The sequence below is a fragment of the Adiantum capillus-veneris genome, chromosome 25, assembly GCF_014529385.1.
Source record: "Adiantum capillus-veneris isolate H3 chromosome 25, ASM1452938v2, whole genome shotgun sequence".
Classification (NCBI taxonomy): Eukaryota; Viridiplantae; Streptophyta; class Polypodiopsida; order Polypodiales; family Pteridaceae; genus Adiantum; species Adiantum capillus-veneris.
The window spans coordinates 14,612,688-14,639,436 of NC_140955.1; the positions used below are offsets into that span (position 1 = coordinate 14,612,688).

General features: G+C 46.1%; 1 protein-coding gene across 1 annotated transcript in view; it reads right to left on the bottom strand.

The window, feature by feature from the left end:
* Nucleotides 1-6,493: 6,493 nt before the first annotated feature.
* LOC147424445 (callose synthase 10-like) overlaps nucleotides 6,494-26,749 on the bottom strand; it is a 203,621-nt gene continuing 183,365 nt past the window's right edge. Inside the window, exons 42-51 of the mRNA XM_086499522.1 lie at nucleotides 20,847-20,894; nucleotides 20,600-20,758; nucleotides 20,378-20,491; nucleotides 20,218-20,306; nucleotides 19,969-20,124; nucleotides 19,779-19,881; nucleotides 7,797-7,916; nucleotides 7,655-7,705; nucleotides 7,319-7,501; nucleotides 6,494-7,235 (exon numbers count right to left, since the gene is read on the bottom strand). Coding sequence (XP_086355648.1) covers nucleotides 6,999-7,235; nucleotides 7,319-7,501; nucleotides 7,655-7,705; nucleotides 7,797-7,916; nucleotides 19,779-19,881; nucleotides 19,969-20,124; nucleotides 20,218-20,306; nucleotides 20,378-20,491; nucleotides 20,600-20,758; nucleotides 20,847-20,894 — 1,260 coding nt within the window. The 3' untranslated portion in view covers nucleotides 6,494-6,998. The remainder of the gene's footprint in view (nucleotides 7,236-7,318; nucleotides 7,502-7,654; nucleotides 7,706-7,796; nucleotides 7,917-19,778; nucleotides 19,882-19,968; nucleotides 20,125-20,217; nucleotides 20,307-20,377; nucleotides 20,492-20,599; nucleotides 20,759-20,846; nucleotides 20,895-26,749) is intronic.

Consider the following 26,749-nt stretch of genomic DNA (forward strand, 5'->3'; position numbering starts at 1 on the left):
ACACATAACACAAGATGGACCCTACTAATCATGTGGCGTTTTACCTTAGGTACATGCATTTAAGTGACATCTATAACATGTAGGAGTTTTCTATGACACCAGCTTTGGACCCTTGAACAAACATACCCATGTTTTTTTGTGGGTGATGGTAGCAAGTAACGGGAAACTCCTCTCTCTTATGCCTTTACTTCAAGATAAACACCCCCCATTACTGGTTGAAAAATTCACCCTTCTTGTAACATGTTGCACCATGTAATTATAGAATGCAAAAGGCTTTTGGCTATTTTTTGCTCTCTAGTGCTTTTACTTGCAAAAAAATTACTCCTAAAGGTTATCTAATAACGTTCTCTCTCTCTCTCTCTCTCTCTCTCTCTCTCTCTCTCTCTCAAAAGTAGAAATGAAGAAAATCCAACTATACAAATATGATGCTTCTTTAGGATTCCAAGCATTGCAAGACTCCAAAATCAACATGGCATTTTGAGTTCATAAGTTGGTGCAACCAAAGTTGTTCGATGCTGGAAGGTGTGTTATGCTATGCAACAGATGCCAACAGGTGCAAGATAAAGGGCTAAAGCTAGTGTGAGAGACCTAGGCAGGCCATTGGCAGCAGAAATGTATGCCCAATGTGGTTTTTTAGTCCAGGAGGACTCCAGGCAGGGCCAAAATGAGTTGGCACACGAAAGTGTCTGAAATGTGCCCAAGAATGTAGTGTTTATACTCTAGATGCTCGTCTAGTAACACGTCCAACGAAGCCACAGTGGCTTGCAAATCACCGTTAGACCAAGAAGATGGGGATAGATGGCGAGGGTTGGTTTTAGCAGGTAAATGTGAAGTACTCAAGTTGTCGACCACATCAATCCTTTAAGATTGAGAATCGGGTCCCAGATGAGCAAGTTATGGGCAGTTGAAGGTTCGATGGGGGTTGGTTTTGAGCCGGTTTGACCACCTTGGAAAGAGTACCATCAATTGTTTTTGAAGCTCGACAACGTATGCGGTACTAGTGTTCAATACAAGGAGCTGCTCGTCAATTGGGTGCCTAGTCAATGAATTATGGCCCGATGGAATTTGGTTTAGGTAGTGGTGATGCAATGCCAAATGGTTTTCTCAATTTTTTGCGACCTAAAAGGAGGGCCTAGGGAGGTCAAATTGTGGCGATGTCGGTATGGACCGGGTCTACCAACGATGCTTCTCGACTCGGGGTCATGATCTCTGTGCATCATATGGCAATACAACAAACTGAGGAAAGAAATTAGTTTTTGCTAAGCCCTTTGAGGTTTTTTGGGGTCTTCTGAAGGGGAGGCCACCGTGGCCCGCCACATAGCATATGTAATGATCCCACATGGGATACTCAAAGGCAAGAGTGCATGGTATAAGACCTGCAAGGCGCACCCGCTATGGCTAGTGAAATGGAGAGGGAGAGCTCGTGGAGCCCGCTGGCAACGACCGCCGATGGGCGCGCAACCAGTTAATGATGTAGCAAACCCATGGGGGGTGTTGTTCCCGCACCAAAGAAGGGGCCTTTTTTATTAAGCAAAGGGGGAGTCTTTGGGTTGTTACGGAGCCGTAACAACCAAATGAGGCCTCAATCAAGTGCTTCACATACAAGTGGACTTAGAGGCTTGCCGAGGTGTCACCACCTTATCAAATTTGCTAAATGGGATGTAATAGAGGCGTCAAAAGTAGAAAATGAGTCCTTGACGGTCTGCACGAGCTAAGAAAAAACACCTTTTTGTTTTTCTTAAAGGTGAGAGTGCTTGATACAAGGGTCTTTCAGGTAAAATAGTGAAGAACTTTTGGCAGTCGTGGCGTTGGAAGCTATCGTTTGGAGAAGCCAAGGTGGAGGGAGCCTTTGGGAGTGAGGAAGGCAAAGTGCAAGAGGTGTATGGCCTACCATAGCACGATGGTGCTCTTGTAAAGAGGTCTCTTGAATGCGAAGCTCACCATTGCCCCCGTTTTTTTTTCGTCGATTCCCTGCTCCCTTTTCTTTTTCTACAGTATGCTTTGCCTATGTTCTTGGTTGCGATGTGGTTAGAGTGCGGCCCCGAACCGAGGTCCATGTGTGCAAATGGAGGGAGAGAGTGAGAGTGAGGTAGGTGTGTGTTAGTTGTGTGGAACAAAGCTAAGTGGGTGTGTCATGGGTTGGAGCTTTGCGCGGTGTGTGCGTGTGTTGGTACACCACGGCAGGTGTGTGTGAGTGAGATTGTGCGGATTTCGAAGGTGAATCCCATTGGATTGGGGTGTTGTGTGTATCATGGGCTATAGAGAGGCATGTTGTGTGTGTTCAGGATGTGTGCACCCTTCCCCCTTTCCAACGTCCAATGATAGAATTGCAACTAGTGTAGTAAGTTAATCATATTTTCTTGCACCATATAATGTATTTCCTTCAACCTTGCTGGCATTTCTTGCGACAAAGCCCTCTTGCTCTTGATCTTCGCTGAGTGTCTTCAATGAAGAGTCAAGCGCAAAACACTCATCCAACATCCTCTCCCAAATATCGTCTTCATGCTTGCAGTGACAATATTCATCTTTGGAGGCAATGTCACTTACATCCGTATGGAGGTTTCTATGCGGTGACTCTGAAGAAGTTCAAGGTTCATCAAGAGCTACCTCAATCAGAGTGTTTGCCTCTTGCCTTTCATACAAACTTTTCCTTGGAATTACTCACATCTCATGCAAATTTCTTTTGAGAATTGCACATTGAATCACTCTTCTTTAAAAAATGCAAATATGTTGAAGGACCACAGCACCCCATTCTATTTTACGGGACGCGCTTTCATGCAAATTGAGTGGTGGCAGACAATCAAAATTCATTTTGTTTCATCATGAGATTCCCACTTCTAAGGATGGAACATTGGTACCAATATGGCACCAATGTCCTGTACCATCAGTCCACAACAGTTTCCCCTTCGCCAATACCCCTTTAAAGCCAGGCGCCACCCTCCAACATGATATGCCCAACAAAACCCATCTCCACTCTTGTATCTCCAACTCCACCTCTCCTGGCCTCTTCCCTTACAAGTGCGGGCCGCATTTAGTGGTGATCATCCTATTGAAGATGGCCAAGGAAGTCCTGACCTTTGCCTTCAAGCCATCTGCGCACAAACCCAATTGCGCAGAGAGAGAGAGAGAGAGAGAGAGAGATCTACAAATTCAAATTCTACTTTTCATTCAAAATGTGTATTAATTACTGGTACATACTTAGATTTAGTCATTGGAATCTCCTGAGATTCTCATCTCTCACTCTCTCATTACGTATCTTATCGCCACCCAAAATTTTGAGAAACATGCTCGAACCCAAGCTGGATTGGGCATGACTCAATCAGGTCTAAGGCAACTACTATGGCAACCGCACGAACTGATAGCAGCACGCATTTTTATAGATATAAAACATGCCTCCATGTGTCCCGCCCACCGTCTTGACCTGTTGATGGTGCTGCTGCTGATGAGCGTCAATTCATGTTTCAAAAAATTTTCCAAGTTGCAACCACCGACGAGGGTCTCAGCCTGAATTTCAAAATGCTAAAAGAAAATTTCAAATATTTGAATAGTGTTTAGCATGGTAATAACCCCCATCCTATCACTACAATAGGCCATATTTGGTAAAACTCTTGCATGCATAGGAAAGGTGGTCCTAACCTAACTTGAGACAAAGCAAGAGTCCTCCATGATAGCATCAAGATTTGCTCTTCCCAGAGAGTCTCCACTCCATATAGTTGATAATTTTGTAGCAATTCTAGAGAAAGATGGCACTAGCTTACATAAAGGCACTAACAAGACTCTCTCTCTCTCTCTCTCTCTCTCTCTCTCTCTCTCTCTCTCTCTCTCTCTCTTTCCTACGACGTTAAAACTCTCTTCTTCTCAGGTGTGTGGGTGTGAATGTGTGCGCTAATAAAAAGAGGAAAATGGTATAACCTTTCTATCACCCAAGTGTGGGAAATTGGTTATGCCATTTCCCTCTTGACTAACAGGTCTTGAGTTCAACTCTCTTGGTAGGTTAGATCTTTAAGGTCTCTTGGGATAGTTTCCTACGATGTTAAAACTCTCTCTCTCTCTCTCTCTTTCTCTCTCTCTCTCTCTAGGTACATGTGGGTGAGACTGAGAGCAGAGATAGATAGATATCTTTACATTGCTATTTGCTACTTTCCCCCAAGTAGGTCAATATATGCACCACCCAAAGGATAGTCCCCCCTCTTCTATTTTGGATGATGACATTTGGGAGCTCTCTAGAGATGGTGACATCATCATTTTAGGGGACTTCAATGCTAGGACTGCTCATCATCAAACAATTTTTTATGATACTTCAAAGGAGATGCTGAGAGAGCTGGATGTTGCAGAGAGGGGCCTATCCAGACTATCAAAGGATGGGAGACATACTGAGTATGGACGACACTTGATAGACATCGGGACCGCACATGGATTGGTCATTTTGAATGGCCTGCAGAGATTTCTTGATGCAAGGGGTTTTACATGCTTTCCACACAAACATGGAGCCAGCACAATGGATTATGTCATGACACAACCGAGTCTCATCTCCGGGGGGGATGCAACGTCACTTGGATGCTTTGCATAGGAAATTTGTTTGTCTGTCAACCTTGGTAAAACCAAGGTCATGGTATTTAATACCACCCCGCAGTGGATCAGGAGGTCAACGCTGCATTCACATACGGCCAAGAGCAATGGAGTATACAAATACTTACACTTACCTTGGAGTGGTTTTCAATGGACCAACATTTTCATTGAGGAGAGTGATAGAGACTAGACTGACCAGAGCCCATGCAACATTGGGTACATTGGAGAGGATGGGTTCACATGTTCAGTTTCAGGAGCCTCAGACGCATTGCTCTATGGAGCTGAGATTTGGGGACCGTCATTGCACCATCACGGGAGGACAGATCGCACTCGTGGATGGGGGGACATGGAGAAGCCACTAGTCTCTATGATCTCACAGCTCATTGGAGCGAAGGCTTCAGTACCATGTGCCATTATCCGGGCAGAGCTAGCTGTTCCCCCATCAGTGGTGGAGGCGCTCACTAGAACCGTCTCCTTCATACACCGCATGTGCAAACTTGCTAGAGACAGATATGCTCGCCTTGCACTTGAGTCCTCTCGACAGTTAGCCATGCAAGGAGATACAACATGCTAGTATGGGGAGATAACATCACAATTTCAAGCGCATGGGTTCAACATAGACAAATTGCCCCCCTTCCAGTACTCACTGGATGCACCCTCTCTGACTCTTACACATTCTGAGATCACCAGGCTCATCCACAGGGACCTAACTCAACTAGACACCAAGAGGACATGGATAGAACCAGCATAGGAGTTGGACACGAAGATGGATTTCTATAGAGAGCATCTTCTCCAACTTACAAAGGACGGTTTTGAGACGAGGCCCAGATACATGGACACCCACTTGTCACATGGGATACAATGTGCTATTGGCCAGATACGCACATCTTCACACCAACTACGGATCGAGATTGGGAGATACAATGGAGTCCTAGCAAAGGCAAGGACATGCCTCTCGTGTGACATGGGAGCTTGAGATAGAGTTGCACTACACATGCCACTTCCACTACTTGTTCAGAGGGGGCTTCGGATCACTCTCCAGAGTCATGCGGTACAACGATCAGAGATGCTTGGATCTGTTTTTGCTCGAGCTACGTAGACACAGAGAGAGCTTGATGAGGGGAGAGGCTAGCGAGTCTCAGAGACGGTTCACAAAATTCTTTAGAGCAGACATTGGACACCTAGAGGAGCTACTACCACAGGAAAGCTCGTCGCATCACACCAGAGGCACATTGATCGATCGAGCGACCGAGTTAGGGAGATCCAAACACTCATGACTGTGGAGGACTACACAACATCAACGGAGGCTGCATCAAAGGATTCATATCACTTTGACCCAACATGCGGGACGCCTGGTCAGGCTATTGACCATGGAGGAGATTGATGAGATCTACCAACAACCGATGCTGGATCTTTTGTGATTTAGCTATCCCTCCTAACTACTTAGCTCGCATCTAACAGTCTAAGATTTTTTTGTTGTTTTTTGTTACCTTGACTTTGTATCAGATCCACCACATTCTAACTTTCTAATCTCATAGGTCACTTTGGCCTTTTTAAAGACGTTAATATAACATTTCATTTCATTCTCTCTCTCTCTCTCTCTCTCTCTCTCTCTCTCTCTCTCTCTCTCTCTCATAACAGGTCTTGAGTTCAACTCTCCTTGTCGGATAGATCTTTTAAGGTCTCTTGGGATAGTTTCCTACGACGTTAAATTCTCCTCTCTTCTACTACTTCTTCTCTTTGAATCTACCTCTCTATAGACAAGGTGTCTCAATACAACCCAGACTTGCCTTGCCTTTTGCCCTTTGCATTGATTTTAAAAGCCTCAAAGTAGTGTGCTTGCACCCTATCTTCTCATAGAAATTTATAAGCATCATTAATGGAAAAACACCGGGGCAAGGTTGGACAAATGTGCACGTACACATGGAAATAATCAGAATTTTCTCTTAAGAGCTATAAATAAAGATTCAACTCTGTTGGACACCATCATCCTGTACCAATATACCGAGCTTGGAACTTCAAAGAGTTCAGCGTGCAAGATTTTAAAAATGAGCTCAAATGTACAACAGAGAGTTTACATTTTGCACCTATCAAATGTGGAAACCCATCTTGGTTCCAACAACTACATAATACAATCAGCTGCCATGTGGGCGAACCTTTCATTGGCGAGGTGTCTATCAACTGACAAAGACTGAAGCCTTGCAAGCCTGCCACTATATATTCAAGGTTGTGCGGCCATTCATCACCTTGAAAATTGCCATTGCGAATGGATACTCCAATATTGAGACCGCACTCCTTCAAGAACACCAAACTTGATTTGCTTCCATTCGATTTTGCTTCTTTTTGGGTATGCCCCTACATCTACCCATACCAAATTTTTCCCATCTTGAATATATTACAGACCTCAGACTTGGATCCAGCCAGAAAGCCTATGTTTGCGCATTTGGCCTATTTCCAGCAAGAATGAGCGATATTTCCAAACCTCTACTGAAGGCTTGATTGAAAAGAAGCCTGGTTTGAAAGGTTGATACAAATGGGAACCAAGAAAGGAAGGCAATGGGAAGGAAGATGACCATGCCCATTGCTGCATCATAGAACCGAGCAATTGCGCGGAATGATGACCATAGGCCCAAGGCCTTGACACGGCCCTTCCATGCAATTCCAATCTGTGCAAAAAAGGTATTTAAGATATGTTTAATATAAACAGGTGACCAAGCTCTGCATTGATATGTATCTTACTTAGACTTACAGAGAGAATTCCCCAGCCAGTAGGAATAAGAGCCAACAAGCTCGCAAAAACATCTCCGACAGTTAAGGATGTGACAGCAACAACAGCCACAAGAGCACCGATAAGTGAGATAAAAAGCGAGCCTTGGATAAATCGGAGGAGCATTTGAAACCTCACCGAGGCCTTGGAATTGAATGAAAAAACCTGAAGAAAGTAATAACCTCAGTATGAGAAGGCCTGGATCTATCTGAGTCTGGCAGATTTATCATACCAGAAGTTCACGTCATGTATTCACTTTCATAGAATCTGCAAAACACCATGCTTGCACAAAAATAGGAAGCATGGGCCAAACATTACCTTAGAGATGAGAACGACCCCAACAAGAACAAGCCATGATAATCCATACACCTGCAGAACAAACAAATCACATGAAGTGCTCACACTGAAAATGGCGAACTAACATTTGTTTTGATGACTATATACAAGAAAATTTTCTTACAGTCAAGCTTGTATTCTGATCTACTGCTTTTAACTGGTAAACCACTCCATATTGGAAAAAAAAGAAACGCAGGCTCAAGATGGTCTCCAATATCCTTCCTCGATTATGTCGGATATGTCCCTGGAAAATCAAAGAGGCAAATCTCTTAAAGGAGACCCAAATGCACCCATAGTTGTTTTGGACCAGCTCAACAAGAAGCTAATGGGCCACTGTCCACTACACAACATGCTGGTTGTGAGTGCTCCCCAGAATGTTAGCTAAGGAAGTCTTCATACAATTTTACAAGGCTAGCTGTTTAGCGTCCATACATGACACAACACTTGAAATTCATTGCAACAGCGGCACATGCTTCATGAAACTAGAAACGCCCTTATCAAAATACTCACAAAACAGAAGGCACAAAAACAATGAAAAGACGAAAACCATGACGCATTTCTTGCACAGGTAATATGTCCAAAGGAAATCTACAATATCGCCCAGTTGAGAGCCGCCACCCCAAAATATACCGCGGGGGCAGTTAGCGACAAAAACAACAGTCATAATTGGGTTAAGGAGCAGTGTCCAGCAAGAACACCAGGGCATAGTTGCCAAGAAATTCAACTCTTAACTCACTACACTTACGAACGTTAAGAAACTTTTCTGAAGTGTTTCAGAGTGAAAGGGAATAATGCCTTCCGTTATGCTTCAAGTGTTACCTACTCAGGCACCCAGTTGCCAAGAAACTTATGAAACGTTTCTAACATTTCGAAACTTCTCTCAAAACGTTTCGAAGGTGATGTCACATATTGTTTTCTCAACTCAAGGTGGGTTTTGGACTCTATCCTAGTCTTTATGAGTAGGCTTGCATCAAAGCGTTATATAAATAATCTTTGCACATGCATATTTATGGCTTGTCACTCATAGTTGTTGACATGGTGTTTCTTAATCTAGCAAAACCGTTTCGAAACTTTTGAAACCTGTTCAATACGAAACGTTATCCCTCTTAGTGGTTGTTCTCGCTAGATAGTTTTACGACCTCACTTGTGGCACGTTTCCACCACCGTCTCCTGTATTTCACAATTGGAACCATTACGCTTACCCAAAGTATCCCCCAACACCACCAGTTGTCACAAAGTGATGACGTGGCAAGCCCAATTGGAACAAAAATGGCCGAGTGGACAAGAGAAACTCGAGAACTAAACTGAGGACTTTCGAGCATCAACCGTGGTGCCCAACCCTAACCAAAAAAGAAAAAAACCTCAAAGGCTTGAACTCTGGCAGACAACGCATTGACTGCTAACGTGGCAAGGCTGTATGGAATACCGCAAATCGCACTGTTGTGCTGACGTGGTAGGCTGTACAGATTTCGGCAAATTACGCTACCAGCTTTTGCAACTTTCAGCGCTAGCTTTTGGGGCTCTGCTTCTAGGCAACCCTTGTACTGTTTATAAAGAACCCTTGGAGCTTCACTCTGTAGAGCATCTCGATGCAAAGTCTGAGAGTAGAGGACCCTCGGGAGTTGTACCGTGATGTAAGCAATAATGAAGAAATACCGAAAGGGATGCCAGTATTTGGGGTTAGTGTCACAAACTGGTGACGTGGTAGGGCCCCGAACTCCCGTGAAATGCGCCGATAGGCTGACGTGGCAGCAGGCCAGTAGAAATCCGGCCGGAAAACACGTTGACAGGTGACGTGGTAGGTAGTACGGACTTCCGCAATATCTGTTGAGATGTTGACATGGCACAGTACGGATTTCCGGAAATTGCGATGCTGCTTTTGGCTGAATTACCATTGGCTACTTTTGGAGAAGATTGCTTTTAAGTTTTGAAGTGAAAGCTTTTGGGGCAGTAAGCTTTTGAGTTGAGATTTTGGGGCTCTGCTTTTTGGGCAACCCTTGTAACAATAAAAAGGTCTTTTGGGCCTCATCACTCAGAGCATTTGGTTGCAGAGTGTGAGTGTGAGTTCCCAAGGACTTCCTTGTACTTTGCACACAGATTAATATAAAAAGAAATACCGAAAGGGGCGCTAGCTTTGGGGCCAATACCTCTTGGCACGGAACTATGCCGGGCCGTGTCGTCTTCTGTGAACTGTTCCAAAGTGAATCTCTGCTATGTTGCGGTAGAATCTTGAATTGGGGTGTCCAAGTTTGTTACAATTGTATTAGAGCGCGGCCGATTTCTCTTATCCTTTTCTCGCGACACTTAAGAATCAATCGACTTCTTTTGCATCTGCTAATGCGGGAGGAGATCACGAAGAAGATTTTGATGATTTAACAGAGGAAGAGTACGGACCACCTCGGCCTACTCAGTACGAACTTCAAGAGATGGAACATCGACATCAGGTTGACGAGTGCACAAACCCTTTGTGAGGGTCGATAGCGTGAGGTTTTCTTGAGCACTCCCCTAGGGGACTTCAATGCCTGAACGGCCAACTCTCAGACAGTCTTCTACGACACTTCAATTGAGATGCTTAGAGAGCTGGATGTGGGTGAGTTGGGGCTTGACAGATGCTACATGACAAAGAGCAGACGGAGTATGGGACATACCTCACGGAGATGACAACTGCACATGGGTTAGCCATACTTAATGGCTTACAACAATTTCCTGGAGCAGTCGATTTCACATGCTTTCCACACAGACACGAGGCCAGTACAGTGGACTATGTTATGGCACAACCGAGCTTTATTCCTTGTATTCAGTATTTCATAGTGGGAGCTAGACCAGTGGGCGTAGCAGTGGATCATGCACTTTTGACATTTTCTGTTTCATTTCAGTATAGTACAACCTAGACCTCAGGAGGTAGGTCACATACCCATTATACATTTACACCAGAGACTGACTTAGTTTATACAGAGGAGATCTATTGCCGTATATGCACAGCTGGTCCTGGCCTCTGAGTGGAGGAGTGCACCACTTTACTAACTGAGACACTCCATGGTGCAGCATCAGAGACATACCCACACACTCAGCTGGTCGAAGGCAATATTCTGGGAGCATGCCCCATAATAATTGGTATGATGAGGCGTGCAGAGAGATGAGAGCCAGCTTCAGAGGGATCTTCTTTTAGAGTCATCACTTACAAACAATCTCGGATTGCTTCCCAACGCCTTGTGCGACGGAAGAAATGAGCTTACTTGGCCCAGATGGAGCGAGGCTTGTATCAGCTATTCTTGAGTAGAGACTCAAGAGAGGCATGGCGATTCTTTCATGAGCACTCCCCTCCACCAGTGATTACTTCTCCTAATGTGTGGGGCCAGTATGCCTCATCGTTATATATGGTTCTCGATAGGACCCCCTTCCAGATCCTACAGAGCCATGCCCATTTACCAGCACCTTCTTTACCACTGAGATGGTAAAGAGAGCCATTGACAAGATGAGGACCAGCAGGGCATATGATCATGATGGTCTAGTAGCAGAGCACTTTACACATGCTAGAGATATGTTGGTAGAGGTTCAATCGTGCCATGTGTGAGGGGTTACTTGAGACTTGGAGGTTGTCTACTATTGTGTTTATCTTCGAAGTAGGTGATCCTACAGAGCTTGGGAATTACCACACTATTATGGTTGGGCACACATTGGCACGGTTGTATGCATCCATTCTTGAGCAGCGGTTGAGTAATTGGGAAGAGGGTGAGGGTGTACGAGCAAAGGGGCAGGCCGGTTTCAGGAGAGGTTTCTCCACTCTTGATCATATTCTGACACTCAGAGCCATCATTGAGGAGGGCAGGTCACATGGGAGACGGATTATTGTAGCTTTGTGGATTTCCGCAAAGCATTTGACATGGTACCGAGAGCTCGATTGATGCGTAGACTGCAGGAGATGGGGGTGCCCATAGTGTTGATTTGGGGGATTATGGCTACATACACATCAGTGATGGGACATGTACGCACTCCGGAGGTGATATCTGATTTAGTTCACTCCACCATTGTGGTGAAACAGGGTTGCCCATTGTCTCCTACTCTATTTGGTATGTATGTTGATGAGGTGTCTGAGTACTTTGACAGAGAGGGTGATAGAGATGCCCAGCTGGCAGGGACGTGGATCCCATTGTTGTTATATGCTGATGATATTGTATTGATCTCTGACTCACCAGAGGGAATACAACGACAGTTCGATGCATTACACAAATTTGCAGAGGATAGTGGATTGTCTGTAAACCTTGGTAAAACCAAGGGTATGGTGCTTAACACCACACCATAGTGGATCACGAGATCAGCACCGACTTTCACATATGGTAAAGAGATTGTAGAGTATACAGATGCATACACTTACCTTGGGGACAAGGTTATGGCTCTTTGATACCTTAGTAGCCTCAGCTATGTTGTTTGGAGTGCAGACATGGGGACCTTCTGTAGGCCAGGATGGTTGGAGACGTATGGAGAGGCCCTTGGTATCTATGATCTCTCGACTGATCAAAGCCAAGGCCTCCGTACCCCACGCTATCATTCGAGCAGAGCTAGCTGCCCCTCCTATGGAGATTGAGGCGCTTACCAGACCAGTCTCCTTTGTGCACAGCTTGTGGGATACTACTAGAGACAGATATGTTAGACTGGCCCTTGAGTCTTCCAGACAGTTAGCTCTTTAGGGGGATACTTCATGCTGGTATGCACAGATAATATTTATGGTTTCAGAAGCATGGTTTCACCACGGACAGGCTGCCCCCTTTCCAGTACTCTCTTCAGGCACCCTCGATGTCTCTTACACTGGTGGAGATTACTAGACTCATTCGTCAGGACCTGATCCCGCTGGATAGCAGGAGGACATGGATAGAGCCGCCACAGGAGTTGGGCACGAAGATGGCTTCCTATAGAGACCATCTTCTCCACCTCACGGGAGATGGATTTGTGATTCTGCCCAGCTACATGGACACACATATGTCGCATGGTTTGCGGTGTGCGATTGGTCAAATACGCACATCCTCATATCAACTGGAGATTGAGACTGGTAGATTTAGAGGGATACCAACAGACAACACGATATGCCGCTTATGCCAATTAGAGCCAGAGACAGAGCTACATTACATATGTCATTGCACAGTGTACTATGAGATACGGGGCTGTTTCCATTGCTTATCTCGAGAGGGTTTCAGCCCTTTCTCTAGGGTCATGAGTTATGAGGATCAGAGATGTCTTGGGCTATATCTACTTGAGTTACAGACATATATAGACACGTTACTGGGGAGAGATAGAGAGAGACAGTCCCAAAGACAAATTACAGATTTCTTTTCACTAGATATGGGACAGCCAGAGGAGCAGTCATCATTGCAGAGCTTGGCCCACACTCATTCGACCACTACCGGCAATCTCATCGACCGAGCACTGGAGCTACGGAGATCCAGACGGCCATGATTGAGGAGAGGGGCTACACAGCATCAACGGAGACTACAACAGAGGATTCCAGCCACACTCTCGATATATCCAGAGTGCAGATAAGGATGGATTCTAGTAGTAGTATCTAGTTCTTTTGTACCCAGACATGGTATTAGATTCAGCATTTTGTAACAGATTGGTCTCATAGGTCATTTTGGCCTTTTGAAGACGTTAATATAACATTTCGTTTCATATCTCTCTCTCTCTCTCTCTCTCTCTCTCTCTCTCTCTCTCTCTCTCTCTCTCTCTCTACTCCCCTCCCATATTGTCTTCACATTGTACTGCTTAGTTTAGGATCCCGCACTACTTATATTTTGTTATCCTAGTTTAATTTATTTTGTTAATCTGACTTTGTATCAGATACACTGCATTGTAACTTTTTGGTCTCATAGGTCACTTTGGCCTTTTGAAGACGTTAATATAACATTTCATTTCATTTCTCTTCACGTATGGTCAAGAGATTGTGGAGTATACAGATGCATACACTTACCTTGGGATAGTCTTCACTGGGCCGAGGTTTTCTTTGGGGAGAGCAGCAAAGACTAGACTAACCAGAGCTTATGCGGCCTTGGGAGGCTTGGAGAGGATGTGTTCGCAGGTTCAGTTCCAGGAACCTCGGACAAAGTTATGGCTCTTTGATACTTTAGTAGCCTCAGCTATGATGTATGGGGTAAAGGTATGGGGACCTTCTGTAGGCCAGGATGGTTGGAGACGTATGGAGAGGCCCTTGGTATCTATGATCTCCCGATTGATTAGAGCCAAGGCCTCCGTACCTCACGCGATCATTCGAGCAGAGCTAGCTGCCCCCCCCTTGGAGATTGAGGCGCTTACCAGATCAGTGTCCTTTGTGCACAGCCTATGGGATACTACTAGAGACAGATATGCTAGATTGGCCCTTGAGTCTTCCAGACAGTTAGCTCTACAGGGGGACACTTCATGCTGGTATGCACAGATGACTTCATGGTTTCAGACGCATGGCTTCACCATGGACAGGTTGCCCCCTTTCCAGTATTCTCTTCAGGCACCCTCGCTGTCTCTTACACGGGTGGAGATCACTAGACTCATTCGTCAGGACCTGATCCAGCTCGACACCAGGAGGACATGGATAGAGCCGCCTCAGGAGTTGAGCACGAAGATGGCTTTCTATAGAGAGCATCTTCTCCACCTCACAGGAGATGGGTTTGTGATTCGACCCAGCTACATGGACACACATATGTCTCATGGTTTGCGTTGTGCCATTGGTCAGATACGCACATCCTCACATCAGCTCGAGATTGAGACTGGTAGATTCAGAGGGATACCAGCAGACAGCAGGATATGCCGATTATGCCAGAGAGAGCCAGAGACAGAGTTGCACTACATATGTCATTGCACAGTGTTCTATGAGATACGAGGGCGTTTCCACTGCTTATTCAGAGAGGGTTTTGGTACTCTATCTAGGGTCATGAGTTATGAGGATCAGAGATGTCTTGGACTATATCTACTTGAGTTACACAGGTATAGAGACACTTTACTGGGGAGAGCTAGAGAGAGGCAGTCCCAGAGACACATTACAGATTTCTTTTCACTAGATATGGGACAGCCAGAGGAGCAGCCACCACTGCAGAGCTCGTCCCACACTCATTCGACCACTACTGGCACTCTCATCGACCGAGCATTGGAGCTACAGAGATACAGACGACCGCGACTGAGGAGAGGAGCTACACAGCATCGACGGAGACTACAACAGAAGATTCGAGCCATACTCTCTCGACATCCAGAGTGCAGATGAGGATGGATCCTCACCATTTCTTCCATCTTTGTTTCACACACTGTTACATCCAGTTTACCGGGTACCTATTGTATCAGCTGCTACACCCACGTAGTTTTAGATTGTAGTAGTAGTAGTAGTATTTTGTTCCACTTCTAGTTCTTTTCTAGTTCTTTTGTACCCAGACATGGTATTAGATTCACTATTTTGTAACTGATTGGTCTCATAGGTCATTTTGGCCTTTTGAAGACGTTAATATAACATTTCATTTCATTTCATTTCTCTCTCTCTCTCTCTCTCTCTCTCTCTCTCTCTCTCTCTCTCTCTCTCTCTCTCTCTCTCTCTCTCTCTCTCTCTCTCTAGCTCGACATGCAAGACGCCTTACCAGAGTACTAACCATAGAGGAGGTCGATGAGATCCGACAATGACCAATGAGAAATTTCATCTGAACCCACAAACACCCCCCCCCCCCCCACCCCCAATTTCCTTTCTCCTTAGCGTCTTAGTGTTAGTTCTTTGTACCTTTGTAATTTCCATACTCAGACATGGTATCAGATTCACCAATTGTAACTTTTTTGGTCTCATAGGCCATTTTGGCCTTTTGAAGACGTTAATATAACATTTCATTTCATCTCTCTCTCTCTCTCTCTCTCTCTCTCTCTCTCTCTCTCTCTCTCTCTCTCTCTCTCTCTCTCTCTCTCTCTCTCTCTCTCTCTCATTTAGCTATCCCACCTAGCTGGATCTTTTGTGATCTATGATTTAGCTATCCCACCTATCTGCTTAGATCAAAGTGCCTAGCTGTTTGAGATTCCATAGCATTTTATTCTGTCATTTTATTTTGTCATTGCCATTTTTGTTACTCTGACTTTGTATCAGATCCACCACATTGTAACTTTCTGGTCTCATAGGTCATTCTGGCCTTCTGAAGACGTTAATATAACATTTTATTTCATCTCTCTCTCTCTCTCTCTCTCTCTCTCTCTCTCAAAGTGGCTGCCTGGAACTGTAATGGATCCATGCGTCTTGATGTGGGTGCTTTTGAGGATAGCTTTACTGGAAGAGACATCATCTTCTACTCTGAGACACACCCGGCCCCTGGGCAATCCATGCCTCACATCAATGGATACAGATGGGAGACAGCTTACAGATAGGAGACACGCTCAGAACACAGAGGACGGGGCTCGGGGGGTGTGGCAGTGTTTTTTAGAGAGGACTTGCAGCCATTGATACATATAGCCCGTAGGGATGAGCAGGCTAGGTACATGTGGGTGATATTGAAAGCAGAGACGGGCAGATATCTCTACATTGCTATTTGCTACTTTCCCCCGAGTACGTCGGGCTATGCATCACCCAGAGGACAGTCCCCCTTTTCTATTTTGGATGATGACATATGGGAGTTCTCTAGAGATGGTGACATTATCATTCTAGGGGACTTCAATGCTAGGACTGCCCATCACCATACAGTGTTTTATGATACTTCAGAGGAGATGATGAGAGAGGTAGATGTTGTAGAGACGAGCCTGTTCAGACTATCACACGATGCAGAACATACCGAGTATGGACGACACCTGATAGATATGGGCACCGCAAATGGATTGGCCATCTTGAATGGCCTACAGAGGTTACCTGCTTCGGGAGGTTTCACATGCTTCCCACACAGACATGGAGCCAACACAGTGGACTGTCATGGCACAACCAAGCCTCATCTCTAGTATTCAGGACCTCATGGTTGGACCCAGACCTGTTGGTGTGGCAGTGGATCATGCTCTTATATCGCTGACCATTTCTTTCCAATTTAGTGTAGCACACAGGCTACGGGCAGCACCCCCTACTCGCTACACCTTCACGCGGGAGACAGACTCTGTCTACATAGATGGAATCTACAAACGCCTGTGCACAGAGGAACCAGGGCAACCTCTGGAGGAGCTTACTACTATACTGACACAGACACTACATGATGCAGCAGCAGCAGAGGCATACCCACATACCCAGCCTGAGCAGAGACGTCGTTCAGGGAGCATGCCCCAGAACAGTTGGTATGATGAGGAATGTCGGGACACTAGAACTAGACTTCAGAGGGAGCCCTCACACATGGCACAGTTAAACATAACTGCTAGAAGCTCTTGTAGTAAATCTCTCGCATGCATGAAATGCTCAGCCACTAAGCCATCATGATCATATGCTCTCCCAGTCTTCATCTTGTCAATGGCCTTCCTCACCATCTCAACGGTGAAAAAAACACATGTGTGCGGGCATGGATCGGGGGGGGGGGGTCGGGAAGGGGGGTCTGCTCAGGAACTGTGTACAAAGATGATGCATACTGGCCCCAGGCCTCTGTAGAACTGATGGTAGGGGGGGAGGAGTGTTCATGAAAGAGCCTCCACGCCTCACGTGAGTCCTGACTCAAGAATAATTGGTATAGATCCTGCTCTAGGCGGGCTAGGAATGCCCTCTTCTTCCGCCGCACTAGGCGTCGGAAGTCAATCTGTGACTGCCTATAAGTGATGTTCCCCAAAAGCACCTCCCTGATACCTGGATTGGAGCCTATCTACTATTGTACCTATCTTCAAGTCGGGAGACCCTATGGAGCCTGGGAACTATCGCACCATCATGATTGGACACACACTGGCACGGTTCTACGCATCTATTCTTGAGCAGAAGCTGAGTAGCTGGGCAGAGAGGGAGGGGATGTGTGCAGCCGGGCAGGCAAGTTTCAGAAGGGGTTTTTCTACTCTTGACCATATCTTGACACTCAGAGCCATCATTGAAGAGGGTAGATCGCGTGGGAGACGGATCTATTGCAGCTTTGTGGATTTGCGTAAAGCATTTGACACAGTGCCCAGAGCGAGATTGATGCGCAGATTACAGCAGATGGGAGTATCCACAGAGCTCATTTGGGGGGTCATGGCATTATACAAGTCAGTAGTGGGGCATGTACGCACTCCAGAGGGTCTATCCACACCGGTTTACTCCACTGTTGGGGTGAAGCAGGGCTGCCCGCTCGCTCCTACTCTATTTGGTATGTATGTAGATGAGGTTTCTGACTACATTGAGAGAGATGGTGATAGAGGTGCACAGTTGGCGGGGACATGGATTTCACTACTGTTATATGCTGATGATATTGTTTTGATCTCTGACTCTCCGGAGGGGATGCAACGTCACCTGGATGCTTTGCATAGGTTTGCCCAAGAAAGTGGTTTGTCCGTCAACCTTGGCAAAACCAAGGTCATGGTATTTAAAACCACCCCACAGTGGATCAGGAGGTCAGCGCATGCTTTCACATACGGACAGAAGGTGGAGTATACCGATGCTTACACTTACCTTGAGTGGTTTTCAGTGGGCCAGCATTTTCATTGAGGAGGGCAGCACAGACTCGATTGACCAGAGCCCATGCAGCATTGGGTAAATTGGAAAGGATGTGTTCACAGGTCCAGTTTCAGGAGCCTCGCACGAAGCTCTCGCTCTTTGACACTTTGGTGGCTTCTATATTGCTCTATGGAGATGAGATTTGGGGACCTTCACTGGACCATCACGGGAGGACAGGCCGAAGTGATGGATGGGGGGACACGGAGAAGCCTCTGGTCTCTATGATCTCGCGGCTCATTAGGGCCAAGACTTCAGTACCACGTGCTATTATACGAGCAGAGCTAGCTGCCTCCCCACTGGTGGTTGAGGCGCTCACAAGATCGGTCTCCTTCATACACCGCATGTGGGAACTCCCCAGAGACAGATATGCACGCCTTGCACTTGAGTCCTCTCCACAGTTAGCCGTGCAGGGAGATACAACATGCTGGTATGGGGAGATGACGTTATGGTTTCAGGCGCATGGGTTCAGCATAGACAAATTGCCTCCTTCCCAGTACTCACTGGATGCGCCCTCTCTGACTCTTACACAATCCGAGATCACCAGGCTCATTCGCCAAGACTTGACCCAGCTAGACACCAAGAGGACATGGATACAACCAGTACAGGAGCTAGGCACGAAGATGGCTTTCTAAAGAGAGCATCTCCTCCAGCTTACGGAGGATGGTTTTGTGACGAGGCCCAGATACATGGACACTCACCTGTCTCATGGGGTGCGATGTGCTATTGGCCAGATACACACATCTTCACACCAGCTGCGGATCGAGACTACTGGGAGATACAACGGAGTACCAACAGAGGCCAGGACATGCCCCTGTGTGACATCGAGCCTGAGACAGAGTTGCACTACACATGCCACTGCCCCGTCTACTACGAGATACGAGGCCGCTTCCATTGCTTGTTCAGAGAGGGCTTTGGACCATTCTCTAGAGTCATGTGGTACAAGGATCAGAGATGCCTGGGTTTGTTTTTGCTCGAGCTGCGCAGACACAGAGAGAGCCTAATGAGAGGAAAGATTAGCCAGTCTCAGAGACAGATCACAGACTTCTTTAGAGCTGCCACTGGACACCCGGAGGAGTTGCTACCACAACAGAGCTCGTCACTTTACACCAGAGGCATACTGATCGAACGAGCAACTGAGCTTGGGAGATCCAGACGCCCACGACTGCGGAGGACTACACAACATCGACAGAGGCTGCATCAGAGATCCAGGTCACTTTGGCTCGACATGCACAATGCCCAGTCAAACTACTGACCATGGAGGAGATTGATGAGATAACGCCAGCGACCGATGTTGGATCTCCTATGATCTACCTATCCCAGCTAGCTGCTTTAGCTGCTTAGTCCACACCCAGCAGTCTAGGATTCCATAATATTTTATTTTGTCATTTTGTCATGTTGTTACTCTGACTTTGTATCAGATCCGCCACATTGTAACTTTCTGGTCTCATAGGTCACTTTGGCCTTTTGAAGACGTTAATATAACATTTCATTTCATTTCTCTCTCTCTCAAATTGGCACCTGTTCTTCTTCCCACCATGCTTCCCAGCTCTCTTCTGATTTCACACCAACACCACCTCTATATAACAACCAGCCCATCCAGTCATCCAAATCATCTACAGTCCTGAAAGCAGCACCAAGAATCATTTGATCAGCCAACCGTCCCATATAATAAAATCACATAAATAGAGATTTGCATAAGGACGTTTACTTTTGCCATTCAAAACCCGATGGATTGAAAATATACGGAGCAAAAAGCCAAGACAGTGCAAGAAACCAGCTGCTGAAACTGAGAAGAATGTAGCTTGTGGTAGAGTCTTCAAAACCATAGGCAAGGTACACAATTAACAACATAGCAATCTCAAGCCTGCAGTAAAATGTAACCAGGCACGATGTTGTTAGTATTGTGAATCTAAAAGAATTGACCAGAAAGGCACCTCCAGTTAACCAGATCACTTACGCTTTCACAAAATGACTGCGAGAGTATAGTCTATAATTTTCAGCAAACTTCACATGCGTAACTACAAATCCTCTTCCAGTTGAACGATACTGCGTGATCCCAAGATATAAGGGAGTGAAACAGCCAGAAAATGAAATGTCACAGAGCAATTAGTCCTTACTTTAGCACCACCATGAAGAATTGTTCGGCCGAAGTAGTGTGTTCGTGTACCGAGTGAAAAGGTGAAAAAAACTGAGCAAAGCTGGAGTTGCATAGTTATAAAGCTAACAATTGCCTGAAAACGACCAGTAAATCAATTAGAATATAACATCATTCACGTGGGAGATTCTCCATTAAAAGAAAACGAGATCAATGTAATTGACAATGCTGTCTCTCAGAAGACCTTCAAAACTCCTTGCTCAAGTATAAAACCCATAAGCATTGGAATAGCTGTGAAGACACCAATCTGAAACAGAAATTGTGTGTCAAGAGCACTCTGCAAAGCTCTGTTATTCATTATCACTGCTTCCTCTTCCAAAGCCCTCCCAACACCCGATAGAGCCTGTCCAGATTATCAAAAACTTTATTATGGAAAGCTTTTGTCCAGCACATATTCACTACTGAGCATATCAACACTAGCTAGCCCTTACCAAATATGCCTTCCCATACAGGAACACGTAGACAACCAGAACAGTCATCTGCAAACACCAGTAACTAATCAAATTACCAGCAATATGCAATAGAACATAGTGGCCAATATAGATAATAGCAGAAAACTATGAAAAAAAGAGCAGAGTAACTACAAATTTAAGAACTTCTATTACAACAGGATCACTTCATTAAGCATTTTTTTTTTCTTGAAGGATGAGATTGTAACACTTCTTCTATTTTCTGAGTTTTCATTTTCCAATTAGCCACACGAATAAGAACTCCCCCCCCAAAACAAACTTGGACACCCAAGTCAAGATTCTACCACAACAAAACAGAGATTTAATTCAAAAACGTTCACAAGAAACGACATGGCCCGGCGTAGTTCCGTGCCAACAGGTATTGGCCCCAAAGACTGGCGCCCCTTTCGGTATTTATTTTTATATTAATGTGTGCAAAGTACAATTGAGCCCGCGGGTGCTCACTCTCAATCTCTACGTCCAGATGCTCCGCAGAGTGAGGGCTTTTATTCTTACAAGGGATGCCCAAGAGCAAAGCTCCAAAAACTTAAACTCAAAAGCAGTAATCGCCAAAAGCTAGTAACGCGATTTGCGAAAATCCGTACAGTCAGCCACGTCAGCAACCGCTTTGCTTTATTTTAATGCCCCTAGTGTCACTTTGGGCCCCTCGGCAATAATCCCTAAAGTTGGGACAACTTTATTAGGGAGTCTGTATGTGTCCGAGCACTGCCACGTCAGACAAACCCCCACCCCCACCCCCAACCTTTTTCCCCTCTTCTATTGCCTCCCTCCCCCCCTCTCTTGGGTGGATGTTATCACAAAGACTCAACAGAAAGCAGACGAGGCCGAGAAATGGATCGAGGTTGCCAAGAAAGGGAAAGGCAAGGAGACGTCGTCCACACCTACCATTATTAACTTGACACTAGAAGAGAAGCAAAGTAGATGTGTGCGTGGCTTTGACAGTAAAAGAACTCATGAATAGAGACCAACTCTTAAGAAGATGGGCATCTTTCTCAGAGATGACCTCACCCTCTTGCAGACTGCTCATATGCCGGAGGTAATGCCGGATATTAGAGCGGCAAGGTCAATGAGAAAAAACAGATGTTGTAGCAGCAACCAACCTCGCTATCTTTGAGGCCGGTTTGGATGGGGAGTAATCCGCATCCAAGTGACCTTCTCTCTCCCCTTTTTTATGGGTAGGTGCTTGGACATGAAAAGTTTGAAGGTCATGAAGGAGAAGAAAGCAAGAAAAGCGGATGTCTTTCTTCTGACACCTTACACGTCATTCACGAATCTACTATGAGCTTGGAGTCTTGTTCTTTGGCTTGCAAAGTGGTGGGAAGCATATGTTCTACTAGGATTTTTATCTTTTGATGATGCCATTTATGGTTGATTCTCTGTTGGATTGCTTTGAAGTAATTATACCTTAGGGTCCGTGCCCTTGACGTGATTTTTTAATGAAAATATTTTCTTTTTAAAAAAAAAACTATCCTCACGAATTTCTGTGATCGAAGGATAATGATCTCGCACATTTCAGATAAGGTATTATTGAGCCTTGTTTTTTACCTTCTCAATTTATGGTGAAGTGTTACTGAGGCTTAGTTGTGGGAAACTCCAATGTGGAAATAAAAACAGAAATGGAAGCAGATACGGATATGGCAATTTTGGAGGGGACAGTAAAACAATAGGAATTGTTGTAGCAGGCTACAGTGTAACTTTCACAGGACACAGTTACAGTTAGTACAGTTGGTCTGGTCTGTTCACACTGGACAGACACTCTAGGCAGTGACACGTGGCAGGGATACAGATGGTGGCCTAGTGGACATGTGGCCAGGTCACACTTAGCTGGCTGACATTTATGAGCTGTTGGTGGCTCTTTATGATTGTATCTATGAGTAGTAGCAGTTGGGTCATTATCATTATCTTATATAGATGGTCGGTTCGTCGTCTTGGCAGCGGGTCTTACACAGAGTCTTACACAGAGCACAGTATCACCATCCCTGCACATCTGAGCCTCGACACCCCATTTGTACCTCTGAGTCCTGGGTTGGAGCTGAGTGTGCTGCCACGCCAGAGTCTGTACATGGTTCTTTGAGATAGTCGAGTCCACATGTTCTAGTCCACTGTTGTGTTCTGTTGTTCTGTTGTTATCGATTGTTTCGTGTTTCATTCTGTTTGAGTAAGTTTCCATTTGTTTGAGTGAGATTGTCTCGCACATTGCACTGAGCGGCACCCACACTGTGGAGAGCACGACACATTATTCACGCTACAAGTGCTCTCATTTTGGCGATCACGGTGGGACCTCAACTGAAGTCTCACTCTGTTGAGTAGCTGGTTTCTTCGCTTCGCCTGTGCAGCCTGTTGGTCTGGTCCAATTTCACCCTTGACAGCTTAATCTAGCTGGTCTAGTCTCTCGACTTGTTGGTCTGGTCCTCTCTTGCCCTCGTCCACCCAATCCTCGTCCTGGTCTAGTCCTTCTCGTCCCTGGTCTAGTCCTTCCTCGTCCTGGTCCAGGCCAGGTGGTCTAGTCACTCGCCCTAGTCTAGTAGAGTCTAGACCAATGTTCAGCCAAGTAAAGGTTGTCTTGCCCAAGTGAAGGTCTTCTTGCCCAAAGCTTGGTGGGGTTGGCGGTTACTGCATGACACATACAAGGAGGTCTTTGGAGCGTCAAAGTGCACTACTGAGTCCTCTGAAGTACTACCACAGACGGCGTCAACCCTTGGTGCCCAGTAGAAGCATATTAACCCCATCACCCATACCTACTCATACGGCTACCTCCATTCCTTCGACCGGTTCTACATCCTCCAGGTCACCTTCTCCGGTAAGGCTCTCCCCCATTTTGTTACAGCAAGCTAGTGAGCAACAGACTCAGGAGCAAGAGGCCATGGAGGAGCTCACAAGTGTTCTGGCAAAGGTGAACACCAAGTTCCCTACCTTTAAAGGTCTCTCCGCAGAAGATGCAGACGACCATGCTCGGAGGTTTGTCTCTCTTTGCAGAGGTCGTGGCCTCAATAGAGAAGACGCATACCTGGTGCTCTTCCCGTCCACCTTGGATGGTCTTGCAGATAAATGATACAGCCAGTTTGCTGAAAACCACTTTACTACTTGGACCATGTTAAGACAGCAGTTCTGTGAAGCTTTCCGACCAGGGGATTCAAGAGAAGATTCTAGATGAGTTGGCCAACCTGTTGCTCCAGCCCAAGGAGACATTTGCAGAGCTCATGACCAGAACAAAGTCCCTGGTCGCCAAGCTGCCTCCGCAACCAAGAGGAATTCATGGTGAAGAAGTGGGTAGAGAAGGCTCTGCCAAAGACTTCTCAACAAAAGCTCAGAGAAAGTCTCCGTCCTGAAGCCAATCTGGAGGACTTTGTTGCTACTGCTACTACAATAGAGGGAGCAAGAAGGCAATTCACTGACTCTACTCAGTTAGATACTGCCCCTGTACTCGTGGACAGTCCATCAGACCCCTTGACTTCTTTAAGAAGGGAACTGAAGCCCTAAAGTTACAGCGGGCCCTTCACGAAGAGCGATCCTTCTCTCTCAGACAGGAGAAGCCTCCACATCAAGAGGCTTATGACCAACTTAAAAGAGAGTTAGAAGAGCTCAAGGCTCAGCAGGAGACTAAGGCTATGGTATGGTGTAGCTCATGCCGCTCTTCAGGACACCCTCCACAGGACTGTCCCCTTCGCTCTTATAGCCACTTATGCGAAAAATCGGGTCATGAAGATAAGGATTGCTACTATATAAAGGGATTGCACAAAATACAGCAAAGTCTTGGTCCTACTCTCCAACAAGGGTTAGCACCAACATCCAACATGGTTTCCCCACAGTTACCAGGGAACGCCCCCTAGCCCCCGTTCCGGCGTTCCGAGACGTCCCGGAACGTTCGACGATCCGGGTGGCCAGTGCAAACCGGAACGGCCGTTCCGGAACGTTCCCGAACGCCCCCGGAACGTTCCGGAATGCCCTTGGAACGGCCAACGGCTACAAACAAATTTGGCAAAAATTGAAAAAATTGAAGTAAATGTTTGGGCTTTGTTTTGAAGTGTGCAAGGCCTCAAGGACTCATAAAATGCACCCCCCTCCCCCTTTCTCTCCACAAGCTAATCCTCAAGGCTCAAGCTCTCTCCCTCTCACTCTCAAGATCTCTCCCTCTCAAGACTCACTCTCTCAAGGCTCAAGGCTTCACGCCTTCAAGCTCTCTTCCTCTCCCTCCCACTCTCTCAAATCTCTCCCTCTCCCTCTCTCTCTCTCTCTCTCTCTCTCTCTCTCTCTCTCTCTCTCTCTCTCTCTCATCATCATCTAGTCATAGCAAGGTTGAATGGTCTTCAAAACCTCTCTCAAGGCTCAAGGCTTCACGCCTTCAAGCTCTCTTCCTCTCCCTCCCACTCTCTCAAATCTCTCTCTCTCTCTCTCTCTCTCTCTCTCTCTCTCTCTCTCTCTCTCTCTCTCTCTCTCACATCATCATCTAGTCATAGCAAGGTTGAATGGTCTTCAAAACGAGTTTTTTGTGAGTATTAGAGTCAAAGCACTCTAATACTCCTTGTATTTAAACACAAGGAGCTAAACATGCACTATTTGGGTGTTTTTTATACCTCCCGTTCCGCGCCGTTCCTGTTCCAGACCCCTAGCCGTTCCCCCGTTCCGTAGGGATCCCATCGCCGTTCCCGTTCCGTGTTCCGGGTAACTATGGGTTTCCCAGTACAGCCATCCCAACTACATGCCACCTTTGCTCAATACCCCTGCTATCCAAGGTATGTCAAGTACTTTCCCGACTCAAAGTTTTTATAATGCTAATACCACCTCAACCCCTCAGAGCTTCTACACTTCAGCCTCCAACTCTATGCAGCAACCACCTCGTCCCCCGTTTCGTCCTTCCAATCGGCCCATACTCTACTACAGATGCGGAGAATATGGGCATTATCAGAGAAAGTGTCCTTTACCTGAGGGGTCCCCTCCTTGTCATCATTGCCCTGATTCGAAGGATCACTACAGTAAGGATTGTCCCACGCAAAGGGCATCCACGTCTTCAAGCTCGACTCAGAACTAGCAAGAATTCACCTTCCCGAAGATAAACTTGATTACTGTGAACACCGTGCCTCAACCATCACCTGCTACTCATTTGGTTAAGCCACTGCAAGTGGTGGAGCCTGCTGGTGTCCTTACTCGAGCACAAAGAGCAGCTCTTGGTCTTAGTCTGCCCACAGGTCCACCTCGCCAATCCCCACTTCCTCAAGCTGGTCTATTTGACCCAAAGGACGAGTCCGTCAAATTTGCTCAGAGCAAATCGACTTCCCTGTTATCTGACATTGATGGAGCCTTCTTGGAAGCAGTGGCTGACTTGGAACAGATAAAGGTCCCAAAGGGAGCCCAGTTCGAAGGCGCCAAGCCCACAGCAGAAGCCATCTTGAAAAATACTTTTCAGCAGGTGTCACTATACGACATGCTAAAGCTCGACGCAACACTTAGAAGTGACACCCTGTCAATCATTCAGTCTCTGTACCCGGGGGCTGGGCCTAGTGGCGGACACCTCCTTGTACAACCCTCAGAGTCTTATTTGATTTCCTATCCATCTGCTCCCCTCACCGATTATAAAAGTCCTCGTCTCACTGTATCTATTCTTGGGCACCAGCTATCCGGCGTCATCGTTGATGGTGGATCTGGAATCAATTTGATGCCCGAATTCACTATGATGGCCTTAGGTCTAAAGCCTACCCGACCTGCTCCTTTCATTGTTACATTGGCCGATCCGAGAACAGTCTACCCAGTGGGCATAGTCGACAAGGTGCCTCTGAAAGTACAAGATTTCACTTTCAACTTGGATTTTGTGGTAGTTAATCTTCCCCAGGTAGAGGGAGGTTATCCCTTGCTGATTGGTAGGCCAT